Raw genomic sequence first — 13,805 nt, 5'->3', positions numbered from 1 at the left:
TTATTCACAGTGTCAAGAATATGGAAAGAGCCTAAGTGTCCAGTGACAGATGAAAGGATAAAGAAGAAGTGATGTATGTATTATATAATGGAACATTAACTCAGCTGTAAAAAAAAAAAAAAAAAAGAACGAAGTCTTACCATTTGTGACATGGATGAACCTAGAGGGTGTTCTAAGTGAAGTAAGTCAGAGAGAGAAAGACAAATGCCATATGATTTCACTTACATGTGGAATCTAAGAAAATAAAACAGACTCCTAACTAACAGAACAAAACAGTGGCTAGAGGGTTAGGAATTGGGCGATGAGTGAGATAGGTGAAGGGCATCAAGAGGCACAAACTTCCAGTTATAAAATTAGTCACAGGGATGGAAAGGACAGCATGGGGCATATTGTCAATAGTATTATAATAATTTTTTTATGATGACAGGTGGTCCCTAGACTTTTTTGGTGATTATTTTGTAATGTATATAATGATGAATTACTATGTTGTATACCTGAAACTAACATAGTATTTTATGCCAACTATATTTAAATTAAGAGAAAGGAAAGTAAGACAGATCCTATCACTTGTCTGCTCCAAACCTTCCATTGAACTCAATCAATGAGCTCATCATCTCATTCCACACCATAGATGGTGCCCCCATTACGTCTGGGACCTCACGTTCCGCCCCGTGTCCTTCCCTGCTGCTGTAACCCCCACTGACCATGTTGCTGTTTCTCCAAAATCTCAAACATATCTCCCCCCCACCGCTACCTCCTGCCTGGGCCCTTTGCACTTGCTCTTCCCCTGCCTGGTAACGCTGTCGTCCCCTTTGGCGTTTTTTCTTTACTTTCTGATCTCTGCTCACGTGTCACCTCTGTCCACAGGCCTTCCTGGCCTATTTAAAGTGACCACTGTCACTGCACCCCCAGCCCTCTATTCCCCTTTCCCCGTGTTTTTCTCCTCCCTGTTTTCATAGGATTTAGCACTTTCACACCAGCAAGTAAGTGCATTGCTCTCGCTCCCCACAAAAAAAAGCAGCTCTGTGAGAGCAAAGACTTCTGTTTCCTGCTACACTCCAGTACCTAGAACATTGACTAGCACATAGTTGGTGTTCAAAAAATATTGCTCATAAAACAGTGAATGAACAAATGAATGATGAAAGCATTCTTTTAAACCGTGGCTATTTGGTGGCCTGCCGCGTTCAGTTAGAGAGGTGTGAAGTTGCTTCAGATCTCTCATACGCGTGCGATGTCGACAGCTTTTAAAAAGCAAGTAGAATTACATGTGGTTCTGATGTCTGATTTGATAGTGGTACAGTGTTACAAACAACAAATCTGTTAATTCTGCCTGTCGGGAAAGAAGATAACCGTTTCTTTCTGGCATAAAAATAGGAATCTATATATGATCATCCCATTGCATGGAAAAATGAGGGGTACCTTTCCTTTTCCATCTTGCCCAACATTTATGCTGATTACTTAGTGTTCAGGTCAGGGTGAGAGGCAGAGTGACATGTCACTGGCAGTCACAAGTGAGGGTGCTGCCAGCAGAGTTGTCAAGGGCCAGGGGGAGACTGCGCTTTTCAGAGCAGGAAGAGTGTCGATCACTGGCCTGTAAGGTGAGTCCAAGCCCCATGGCTGGTCCTGCCCCCCACAACCCTGGTGCTAGCCAGCTGGGCCAGCTGGCTTGTTGGGCCTGAAAGCCCCTTGCAGGCAGGAACCTGTCTTCTGGGCCCTTTTACACTCAGTTCCAGCTGCGTGCTGCCCACACCACAGATGTCGAGAAGATGTTGGTGAGCAAATGAATGAGAAAATGCGGAGGAGCTTTAAATACTGTAAAGACTGCACAGGAAAAAATAGTTCTTCATCAGGGGGTTTCGTTTTCACTTCTGTGATCTGTGGATCCCTACGGTTAAACTTTAAGAAAAGGATGACCTGTTCTTTCAGAAGTGGGGAAACTGAGGCCCAGAGAGGTTACACTGGAAGTCTGGCCTCTCTCCTCGAGACCCCATCCCACCCCTCCCTCCCTCTCAGGGCCCACCTGGCTTGGCTCCACTCAGTAGGGAGTGGGCTGGAAGGATAATTGGTGACAGTCCTGAGCCACCAGGGGAAGGGGAATTAGAAGAGCTCTGGCCTGCTTTTCCCTCTGGCTTTCCTGGGGTTGGACAAAGAGGATTCTTTCTCCTGGAGGCTTTCCCCTGATCACTGTCTCGCTTTAAGCCTCACTTCAGAACCTTCCAGTTGCTTCTTGCCACAGTCATTGACAAGATTGTTTTCCAAGTCTCACCTTGGAAAAACTGCCCCAATGTTCCTGGGAAGGAAAATCTGAGTCTGTGAGATACGGTGGTTCAGGCCGTTCATAATGGTGGCGGTCAAGTTTCCATAGCAGGGGGAGGCGGTAGGTAGAGGTGGTTCTCCAGATAACTGGAACAGAAAAGTGTGCACTTTGGCTTTGAAACAACTTTAAGGAGATGTTTCTGAGATGCTGAAAATCCTCCTTTGAAGATAGCATTTTACTGACCAAAATGTAGTAAGTTTGTTGGCATCTCTCTCTCTCTGTCTCTGTCATCCAAGTAATTCTCTCGAGTTTTCTGTTGTAGCCAAAATTCTGAAAACCAAACAGCTCTTTCTTGCTCAGTACCTCCAAAGTTAGCATGTGAGCCTCGTGTGTTACAACCAGGATGTTCAACAAACACATGAGATATATAAAAAATTCGTTTCTTTTTGCTTGTCTATGTAAACTTTTTTTCAGAGGGATTTCTCAGGAATGAGAATTTAGGTGGGTCAATGTTGTTCACTCTCAGATGCCATAGGCCTACTCTCGTTTTGAGCCACTGGTCCAGGCCCGGATGAGTTGGATGGTAATCAGAAACTCCAAACCTGTCTTGTGTTCCAGTGTTCTCCTCGCCTAGCTCCGTCTGCCTGGGCCCCTGAAGAGGGGAGCAGGGTGAGGCCCCTTCTTCTGCCTGTCACCCCTCCCCCGCTCACCAGGTGCTTCTCTGCCCACTTCCTGCCAGAGCTGAAGTGGGGGGTGGGCCTTGCTCTTGGGACCTGGCAGTGGTGAAGGGGATGATATCTGGGTCTTTTTGAAGCTTCCCTGCTGAGTCTGTGTGTCTGGTAGTTCCCTTGAGTTTGGCAGCTCTCTCTCGTAGGTGGCTGCCTTGTTCCCCTGCTCAGACCTAGCCGTCTTCCTCAGCCCGTGCTCCTCTGCACTCTGCCTTCTGGGGTTTCCTGCTCTCACCCCAAGCTGCCTCTCCCTGGTCGCACTTGTCTGGGGGTGAGGCCGGTACCACCACCAACAGCCCTCGCCTGCCTGCCCTACAGCCCTCCTCTCTCCCCAGGTTTCTAGGACAGGAGTCCGAGCCAAGCTCACAGGCACCTTCCTGGGCAGTCTGGCCCTAGTTACTGTGTCCCAGAGCTCCCCCCATAGTGCCCTTGAATCTCCTCACTAGTGGGGGGCACGTTGGTGGCTCAGTGGTTGAGCCCATCTGCCTTCTGCTCGGGGCGTGAACCCAGGGTCCTGGGATGACTCCCACATCGGGCTCCCCGCAGGGAGCCTGCTTCTCCCTCTGCCTGTGTCTCTGCCTCTCTGTGTGTGTCTCACGAGTAAATAAATAAAATCTCAAAAAGAAAGAAAGAAAGAAACTCCAGGCTAGGTTTAAGGTACAAAGCAAGCTGCGGGGGAGAGATGGGGCACAGCACAGCAACCACTTTTCTCTAGAGAAAGGAAATTCTCTCACTCGCCTCTCCCTTAAGCTACTTTATATCCGCTTGATTTGCTGAGGTGTGCCAGAGAAAGAAGTTCTTCTTTGCCTGTGAGTGTGTGTGTGACTTGGGGGGTGGGGGTGGCGCCGGGAGAGGTGTCTGTCTCCTACTCACATTGGTTTTCAGATAGTGATCAGGGAAGTCCAGGGCAAGAATATTATTCTAACATCATGTTACATATCTTTCTTAAATTTTAGAAACAGATGTATGATGTTATAGTGAAAATAAAAATCTTGCCCACTGCTGCTTGCTTTTTCCAGAAAGTAGAGCATCATGGGGGCAAGTAGGCAGTAGGCCGCTCTGGGATCAGTTAGCCTGGGCTCGAAACCCTGCTCTGTCACTTTCTCACTTGGTGAGCTGGCAGGTTCTCCGTCTCCGTGTCTATTTCCTGCTGTGGCCAGTGGTCCTACCTGGTAGGTCCATTGTGACGTGAATTCCTCTAGGTACCCAGGGCCAGGCACAGAGTGGGCTCACTAGTGTGGCTCTTATATCCCTTTTGTTCTAGCTTTCAGGGTAGCCCACTGGGATCACCACAGAGCCTACCGGCTGCTTCCATAACACCTACCTGCTGCCCAGGTTGTGAGCTCTCTAAGTGCACAAATGACCTGGGCCTTCCTCTGTTCAGAGCACCCTCAGATTCAAACCAGCTTCCGCCCTGCCCCTGCCCCGTTAGTCTCCTCTTCCCACCTGTTACGCTCACACATAGACCTCTCCATGAGCCAGATCCTGTAACTTTGTCTCTGCCCTTGCTGATGTCTCCTTCGACCCGTTCCCTCTGTGCTCCCATAGCACCCACTGCTACTCCTGCCCAGCCGCTACTTACCTGCACGCCCCTCCCCACTAGACTAGCTCCTGATGGTATCACTGTGCCTTCGCTCCAAATACCCATGACACATACAGTACCTGTCACCTCTCAGGTAATCCCCGTGAAAGTCTTTGCTCAACAACTGAATGATTTATATCTCTGGGGCCCTAGAATAATACAGTGATCACCTATCACTAGGCTGTTTGCTTGTTTTTTTCACATTAGTTTAGGGGAGACACCACAGTCAGAGCCTCTATTACATATTTCAGCTTAAACTTTATACTTAAGATTGTTCCTGGGTATGTATTCCATTGTCAGAGCGTGCACATGAAAGCATCTGGGGAGTGGCCTGGGAAGATGCTGGATTTCTGAAAAGTGACACTTTGGCACATGGCTTTGTTTCCATGTTCAGAGAGGCAGTCGCTCACGTCAGAGTGGCATTTCTGGCTGGTGAGTGGTACCAGTGGATGGGACTTGGCATAGCTGGCCACCCTGCCAACTGCTTGATTGCAAGATTTTATGGAGGCCTGAAAGATGACTGCCTCTTCTCCTCTTCCTCTCCCCAAACCAGGTCATGGCCATTTTTTTAAAAAAAGATTTTATTTATTTTGAGAGAGAGTGTGTGCATGAGCCCCTGTGAGAGAGCAGAGGGTGGCACAGGGAGAGAGAGAGAATCTCAAGCAGACTCCTCACTGAGCGGGGAGCCCCATCGGGCTCAATCTCAGAACCGTGAGATCATGACCCGAGCCAAAATCAAGAGTCGGACACTAAAATGACTGAGCCACCCACATGCCCTGTGGTCATGACCATTTTTTATCTGTAAGAAGAGATTACTTAAGTCTCACCAATGACTTTTTTTTTTTTGACAAGGAAAAACGAAGAAACCACATGCCTTTAGCACAGCTTGGCCTTCCTTTAACTGTGCATCTCTTCGCCAGGCCCTAAGTCTGGCTGCCCCTGCAACTGTGCATCTCCCTAGACAACTCGGGTCCCAGTGAGCATCTGTTCCTTCACCTTCCAACTCCTCTCTCTGGACTCTGCCACAGTTCCTTAGGCAAATGGATGTTTTGGGGTTTGCAGAGTGGCTTAGCTTTGTAATGTTCTTTGGGGATTTCTGGTGAGTGTTGAAGGAGTAGGTTTCCCTGCAGCCTTGTGTTTTCAGCTTGGTCTTCCTGTGGACATTGCTGAAAGCTGCATCTCCAGCTCTCCAGCACCCCCACCCCACCTCACCCCACCCCCCTGTCTCAGGAGCTCATTTTTTTTTTAAAGAATGTCCTGTCTTGTCATCCTTTCTCAAGTAGGGAAATGCTTCTCTTTGTTTTACACTAGGAAAGCTGCTGCAAGTTCCACCCCAGTCAGGTTTGGTTTATGGAGGGGTGGGTGAATCAGGACCCAGTCCCATAAATCTCAAAGGGGTCCATCTGGCCTGGCTGGGGGTGCACATTCCATATGCCTGCCTCTTTGTTTCTCATCCAGCAGTTGGAAGGAATGTGCTTGTATATGCCAAAGCAGAAGAGTCCCAGACCTTAGGGGCTTATTAATGCTATTTTTGCATTTCTTTTCTGTGTGGGTTGAGAGAGAAGAAACTGAAGCTTGCCAGGTGGCACACAGAGGACTCTCGGAGCTGGTGGTGGAAAAAAACCACAGACACTCCTGAGGTTTATTGGTTTGAAACCCTTCTGGAGCTTTGTTTGCCTTTTCATTTCTGCACGTGCATAGACATCTTTTCCAAGAAGAAATAGTTATGCTCAGAACATACTCCCTTACTGCAGAACCATGGGTGAGAAGCTGCTTTAATTTCAGAGGTGGTTGAGTGAATGAGGTGCTGAGGAGGAGGAGGTCCGAGGGAAGGTGGGCCAACTTTTCACATTCTTGCCGAATCGGTGTTCATCAAACCACTGGACGATGAGATCTACCGCCCTGCCCAGGGAGGGATCTGGAGGGCTACTCAGAAGCAGTGAATCTTCGAAGGCCAGTGTGCTGGGCTGGCTTCTTGGCCGCAGAGGCCTGCTTTTCCTGGTTTGGGTTGCCGACTGCCGAGCGTGCTCACCGTGCTGGCTCCTCACTGCTCTTTCCTCCACTGCACTACCTCTGGGTACTGTTAGCTTCTCCCCACTCCTGGCTTTGGCTTACTCATGGCCTCTTTCTTCCGCCTTTACTTGGAGTGTCTTTAGGTGATTTCCCATTCCCCAGCAGAGAAGATCCGATTGGCCAGTTAGCGGCACCTCCATTGGGCGCGACCATCATGGTCATGGCTTCCCTTCAGAGGGCCGGACACAGCACACGTACCCGAGCAAAGTAGATTCCTCTCTAGTTGCAGCCAGACACCTCTCCTGTGTGCTTCAGTAGCACCTGATGTCTTCCTTTTGGTCTCATGTAATAGTGGTGATGAGGAGGGTGATAAATTTTCATTGAATTCTTATTTTGTGCCCAGCACTTAGCATAGTGTGTGGATTTACTTGAATTATTTCCTTCATCCTTATGATATGATGTAGGGTACTGTCTCACTCATGTGGAAGTTGAGTTTTAGGCAGGTTTGCTAACTTGCCCAAGATCACACAGGGAGTAGGTAGTAGAACTAGGATTGGGGACAAGACGCCTGTATTATCATGCCCTGTCTTGTTGCCCTGCGTCTAGCATTATCCAGGCTACCCTCTTGCAGTGTTGTAGGATTTCAGGGGAAATTGTAAGTGAGCTGGGGGGGGGGGGGGGGGGGGCTTGAGTACAGTGCAAGATGAATGCTCCCTGCCATGCTCTAGATAGAGCAGCCTTGTTTAAGTGACTCGAATATCAGAGTCTCCTTTTACCATGGTGGATGCACATTGATACATTTTTTTGTTTGTTGGCCTCTAAGCTTCTGTATATTAATTGCTCCAGACATGTTCTATGAACCTATCTTATTTCTTTTTAGACACATACTTGTCTTCTTCCAAAATTCAGAGATACTATCTAGGGCCCTAGTAGATCATGGAAATCTCCTATTTTCACTGGAGGATCATCTCTTAATGGCTCTGAATTGATATGCCAAGAGCTAGTTGTCCAAAAGCCAATTTGTGGAACAGCTTATTTGCTGAATATATTTGTTTTTCTCAACTTTTTTGTTGGCTGGTACTCACTTTGCCTTTAGAGCAGCACTTTGTGTCATGGGCAATTTGTTTCTGCCTCTGCTGCAGCACCAGCTGTAGATCTGGGGAAGCTGGCCGAGGGGCATTGGACTGTGGATACAGGAATATATAGTATGTCTGTGAAGAACTCTTACAAACGAGTTTCTATCAGTATAATCTTAATGATAATAAAGAATATATTATTCTTGTGACCTGTACTCTTGGTCTCTGGCTTTCTTATTCTGACTCTCTCTTTCTCCACTGCTACTGTTCAGAATACCATTTTCATGTCAATCCAGACAAATGGATAAAGGAATAAATACATGTGGCTAATTGCTCTAGTTCTCATCCATTTATTTTCATTACAATTAGATTCGGCTTCGTAGGATGCTATTTGCTGACATTATGCGTGAAGTCCAGTACCCTTAGCAGCCTGAGCTCCCAGGGCTCTGCCTGCAGGATCCTCATAGAACAAGTACAAGAACTTATTTGTGGGATGCAAATAGCAGGCTGTGTGTGTGTACTTCTCACATAAGCAGCAGTTCTGGGGACAGAAGAGAGTAGCCAAATGACATTTTGTATTTATTTTTTTCAGTAAGTTTGAGTTCTGAAAAAGTTGATATTTAAGTCCAAAGAGAATTTGGAGAATTGGAGCTTAGATCATGTAGTATTTGTCAGTGACAGAGATGAACCACCTAAAAGTTCCATCCAGAACTCATTTCACTAACGATGCTGAGTTGATGGCAACTCAACATGAAAGAAGACTTTTTACACTGGCTTAACTGCTCTGTTAACTGGAAGTACCAGACAGCTGAATAAAGGGACCATATTAAGTCCAACATTTACCTCTGCCCCTTTTCTGCTCTTCATCCCACCCCCAGAACTTTTTTTCCAGCAGAAAGTGAACTTCCAGTTTTGGTCGTGTGTGTGTGTGTGTGTGTGTGTGTGTGTGTTCTGCGCCTGTGTGTATATACACACATACTGCCCTAAACTCCTAGTTTATTCAAAGCTCTTGTCAGGTGCAGGACAACTCAGATGCAAATGCAGACCCCCGTGGAGCCCCCTTGTGCAGTCAAAACGGTGGTGTATTCCAAGGATTTTGGAGTGATTCGCAGAACTCACTGTCAGGCCAGGGATTTTAATGCTGACAGGATTTTCCCTCCCTACCCTTATTCTTTGTTTCTTCCTAACCTTGGCTTTCTGTTTCTCACTGCAGACTGAATTTCTCCACATGGTGAAAAAAAAAAAAAAAAAAACCTATTGCATGTGGCTCTGAATTTTGGCCTTTTATAACTTCAGCCACAGGAGGGAGATGCCTCTCTTAAATCCCAGGAGTCCCAGGAAGGCAATTCATTGACTACTCAACTGTCATTAGGGCAGTGAGGTCATGTGAGAACTGGCGACTCAAAGGGGCACAGGAAGTGCATTTGGGGGAGAAGGAATCCTTAAAAGAAGGGGAAAATGCTATTCCCCAAAGAAGAAGGTGGTGCCCACAGGTTCCCAGAAGACTAGGTGTCTGCTGCTGTTGTTTTTGTGCATTCCTGAGGATTTACCACGAATCGGAACATCTATTTTAAATTACTTGGCTGACTTAACTGCAATCTTAGAGCTTGTATTTTTTTCTTCCGGCTTCTTGTCAACTACAAGCTTTAATGATAATTATTCTTCAGCAGGCATGTTCTAGCACTTCTTACTCATTTGTCACATTGAGCTTAACAAAATTAAAAAGTCCAATGAGAGACCCTGTCTCTAAGACAACAGAAGGCCGAACCGTCAGCTCCCCATCATTTTTGTAATCTTAGAATCTTTGCTGCCAGGATTAAGTTTGGCCCCTCTCTAATCTCTCTGTGTAGTCGGAAGCAGTAAGACTGCATTTCAGTGGCTACTGGGGAGCCTGGTAGAGGTGAAAGAGTGCAGTGTTTTGTTCGTCTCCATGTAGGTGAGTAATTCCAATCCCGAGGAAAATGAAACCGGGCATTGGGCATTGACTTCCACACTTGGTGCTTTAAGACTTGAGTTAGTTCTCAGCTGATAATGAACTGTGTATGTTCTGAATCCATTAAAAATACAGCTCGTCTTAGTCTTTTTCATGCTTTGCAGAATATTATTTCCCCGAAACACTCAGTATCTGTCTCCAGCCCTGCCTTTTGCCAAAATTTAGGATTAAAAGTAGAATCTGCAGGCCAGCAAGGCCCCCCAAATGATTGATGTTTCCATGGAAACAGTTGGAGGCCTCTCACTTAAAACTGCCCCTGTAGGCTGGACAGAGTAAAAGTATGAAAATAAGTTTGTCTGAGAAGCCAGTACTCATCCTCCAAATTAAATCCAGGGAGGACAGATGATCCAGGAATCTACTGACAGTTAAGATCATATTTTTTTGTAGCCTTTTGGTGGTGTAGCTCGGTGTTTGAGACACAGGTGTGCATGTTGGTTGGCTGACTTGTTTTGCCAGAGTTGCCCAGATAATTGTCCCTTTACTCCATGACCTCTTTGTGTATAGCCATAGAGCATGGAAGAGTGGGAACAATCTGATCTTTGCTCAGACTTGAGTGTGAGTCACAAAAAACCCATTAAAAATGGGTGAAATCATAGAATGGTCTTAAGGTTGGAAGGAGCCTAAAGGTCATTAAGTCCCAGTGTCCCCTCCACTTTGGGAATCCCTCCTACTACACAACTGGCAGAGGTTCATAGCTGTGGCTTTCCCATGAGCAGAAGTCTTCTCTGATCCATTGCTGGAGATCTGCTGGTATCAGAAAGGTCTCCTTGTGACCGAACCAGCATCTCTTCCTGTCACTTCCACCACTGCTGCCTCTTTTTGGTGCCAAGGCAATTGAGTGTCCTGCTCTCATAGTTAACTTTTTAAATGTTAAGAATGTTATCATGTACCCTCCAAAATCATCTTTTCCCCTGGCTGAGCAAATCCAAGATATTAAGACTTTAAGTATTAATACCTGTGTTGAGGCCTTCCACGGGGGAGAGGTTGATTTCCTCCCAACGCTGGACCCTCACCACTCTTGCTTGGATTTTGTGTGACTTTTCTGGCAATTTTTTTCTTAGTATCATCTGTGTAGGTGGAGAATTGGTAACAGTATTTCTGTGTTCTCCCCCTACCCCAAAGCGCACATCCCCTCCCCAGAGTATTCATGATTCAGAGCTTGGAAATCTAAGAAACACAAGACTGGAGCAAACCATTGGTCCAAGAAGTCTTATGAAGGGTGTGGTTGCATTTGTGATGTCACCTCAGAAGTAGTGACTACGCCCTACATTCCTAACTGCTTTCCTAATCTCTCAACCCTTCTGTGACTTTATTTAAACCTTTGGCCTTTCCTGTAAGGTTTAAATTGTATGTTTTAAGAGTCCTTTATTTCTCATACGTGTTCTGTTATTAATATCCTATTACTGTTCTTACGTTAATGTCCCCCTCCCAAAGAAACAAAAACCCAACAAACAAAAGATGTTTTTGTTGGAATGATCCTGCAACCTTAAAATGGATTAAAACTTAAAACTTCTAAACTCAGGTGTTGATCCACGGTGACTGGGAAGTGCTGGGAAGCAAATACATGGCTCCCACTTGGTAGGGAAAAAACACTGAAGTGGACATTCTGTTTTGGTTCAAAAAACTCAGTAAATAGCTGTGTGACTCTTCAGCAAGCCACCCAGCCTCTCTGAGTTCCATTTTCCTTAAAGTATAAAATCAGATAAATACTTTCTGTTCTTTCAGGTTGCTGGCAGGGCTTTGAAACAAATTAAGACTCCACAGCAAGCTATACCATGATACTCTGGGATATTTTGGGAGTTCAAAACAAATTTAATAAGAGAAGAAAAAATGTTGATGATATTGGGTACTTAAGACTCCTCCAGTACATTCACGGTTTCAAAATAACAGTAGTCTTTCTCTATCGGATTGAATAGCAAATATGTACCTTGCAGTTTAGAGGGAAAAAAAATCTTACAGTTTCTAACATAGGTTCTGGATGGTGTTTGATATAGCATCATGGTTGAAGGAGAAATCCTTTTTGTAAAAAAAAAAAAAAAAAAAAAAGTAGTGTGTTCATAGAGAAATGAAAGCACTCTGGGTTCCTTTGGCAGGAGAATAAAAGGTGGGAAGCCAGGGGCCAGGGAATCGATTTGGATTTGTGAATCATTTTAAATCTCAATTCTTTAAAAAAAAAAAAAAAAAAAAAGGTGGTAATGTAATACCCTTAAGAAGTCCATGTAAGACAGCCATCAGCACAAACCACTGAAGTGGACTTTGGGAATATGAGCCTGGTAGGGTCTCCTGTGAAGCTCAAGGGTGGATTCTGAGGCATGGATTTTTCCCTGGAAAACTTTTAGGAGCTTGTGGCTGGGACTGGCCTCTGTGTTCGCCTTCAGCATCTAACCCTACCCTTATTTCCTAAGAAATGCTACAGGCTTGAAACAGGCACTTGTCTGACATCTGCAGGCCCTGGGGACTTAAAGATGACCCCTCTTCCTTGGCGTTAGGAAGTATGTTTTCCTTACACACTGTTTTTTACTCATGACCACTTATATTTGGGACATAGAAAACAAAGGTAACATCCACATCTTGTCCATCCAGGGGTCTGATTGCAGTTTCTTGGGGTCATTCCTTTGCCAAAAATAAGAACCCATCTAGACCTTGGATAGAAAGTAAGGGTTTGGGGGTTTTATTTTATTTTATTTTTTGCAGTGTTTCCTGAGTATTAATCACACCCAATCAGTTTTACTCTGAAGTTTTTCTTTGCATGGGGGGAAAAGACCATTGCAATGATCCTTGTATGTTGAAAAACTGACCCTACATCCTGGTGTCCTGTTGTGTGTGCTTTTCTGTCCCCAGGGAGTTCTGTCCAACATCTCTTCCATCACTGATCTCGGCGGCTTTGACCCAGTTTGGCTCTTCCTGGTGGTGGGAGGAGTGATGTTCATTTTGGGATTCGCAGGGTGCATCGGAGCGCTACGGGAAAACACGTTCCTTCTCAAGTTTGTGAGTATCACATTCTGCCATCAGGCTCAGGGCCAAGCTCCTGTCTTACCGCAGGAGGACACCCTATCTATAGGCAAGGTGGTTCTACCAAAGACACGGTAAAAATATGGCCCAGCTAACACTTTCCTTTCAGGAGAATTCTCTAGATCTCCTCCTACCTGCCCCTCCATGCTTCCTAAATAATATAAGTACCATGCCCAACCCATGCCATCCATGGAGATTTTGTACATGTATATCAGGACTTTGCATTCCAGTCCCTAAAATACCTTTAGATTAAGGTAGGTGTAGGTATAGTTCTCTTCTTTTAAGTTCCTTTTTCCTCTTTTAAGCACATAGTTGGCAGGGAGCTGTTCATATAGTTGGTTTAGAAAAAACCAGACCTAAGCACAGTGGCTGTGGCCTGTTCAGATGAAATCTATTAAGCAATACGTTTCAGGGAATATGGAGAGACAGTAAGAGGCACATCTTCCTCCTTCTCTGCCAGCACAGAGCTCCTTCTGTATGATCGGCATAATTTTTAAATCCCTTGCAGGGTGTTTGGTGTGATCACTGTTAGCATGTATATTTTTGAGGAGGAGTTTTACCAGGGGCACATAAGTAATTACAGTAAAAAATGAGAAGTGAAAGGCTTTCCTTTGGAGATTCCTTCCAAAGGAGAACAAAGTGGCATATGCTTACATGTATGTGTGCAAAACAGGTTTGATAAGTGTAGCCAAAGGTCAGCTGAATATGCCTGTCAGTCTGGAGCTTGGCCTTCCGTTGGGCGTCTGTGTTGATGTTCTCTGTGCAACAGTGTCCACTCTCCTTTCCAAAAATAGAGAAAGGATGGGGAAAAAAAATCCACCTTCCTGTGGTGAGGAAAGATGGTAGGATTTCTAGACAACTTTATTAATGTGGTATTACTTGCTCATAGGATCGTACTCAACATCATCCAGGGACACTTGCATTGAAGACAAGAGCACGTACTAGCACTAGTCCCAACAGCCACGTAGTATGTGACTCTCTTCCCCAGCATTTCTTCCACATTGTCCTCTGGCATTTCTCTTGAATATTTGTAAAGAGAGCAGACTCACCATACCCTACCCAGGGTAGCCCATTTTGAATTTGGGCAGCTCTAGTGCAGATGAGGTTTTGGGGACTCAAACCTGAAAGTTAATATGTTTAACCT

General features: G+C 45.5%; 1 protein-coding gene and 1 long non-coding RNA gene across 12 annotated transcripts in view; one reads left to right on the top strand and one right to left on the bottom strand.

Annotated features, from left to right (window-relative positions):
* TSPAN5 (tetraspanin 5) overlaps positions 1 to 13,805 on the top strand; it is a 170,238-nt gene that overhangs the window by 144,180 nt on the left and 12,253 nt on the right. For all 4 annotated transcript variants that reach the window (XM_077882969.1, XM_077882968.1, XM_077882970.1 and 1 more), the window contains one exon: positions 12,491 to 12,637. In XM_077882969.1, coding sequence (XP_077739095.1) covers positions 12,491 to 12,637 — 147 coding nt within the window. The remainder of the gene's footprint in view (positions 1 to 12,490; positions 12,638 to 13,805) is intronic.
* The window catches only part of LOC144304392 (uncharacterized), a 404,632-nt gene that overhangs the window by 386,446 nt on the left and 4,381 nt on the right, over positions 1 to 13,805 (bottom strand). The window contains exon 3 of one of the 8 annotated variants that reach the window (XR_013371306.1): positions 12,296 to 12,607. The exons of the other annotated variants lie outside the window; for them this stretch is intronic. This is a non-coding gene — a long non-coding RNA (uncharacterized LOC144304392). Of the gene's footprint in view, positions 1 to 12,295; positions 12,608 to 13,805 lie in introns of those variants that run through there. 8 annotated transcript variants of the gene reach the window in all.

This window comes from Canis aureus, chromosome 33, assembly GCF_053574225.1.
Source record: "Canis aureus isolate CA01 chromosome 33, VMU_Caureus_v.1.0, whole genome shotgun sequence".
Lineage (NCBI taxonomy): Eukaryota > Metazoa > Chordata > Mammalia > Carnivora > Canidae > Canis > Canis aureus.
Note: the sequence above shows the minus strand (reverse complement) of the source record. Positions and strands in the feature narration are given on the sequence as shown.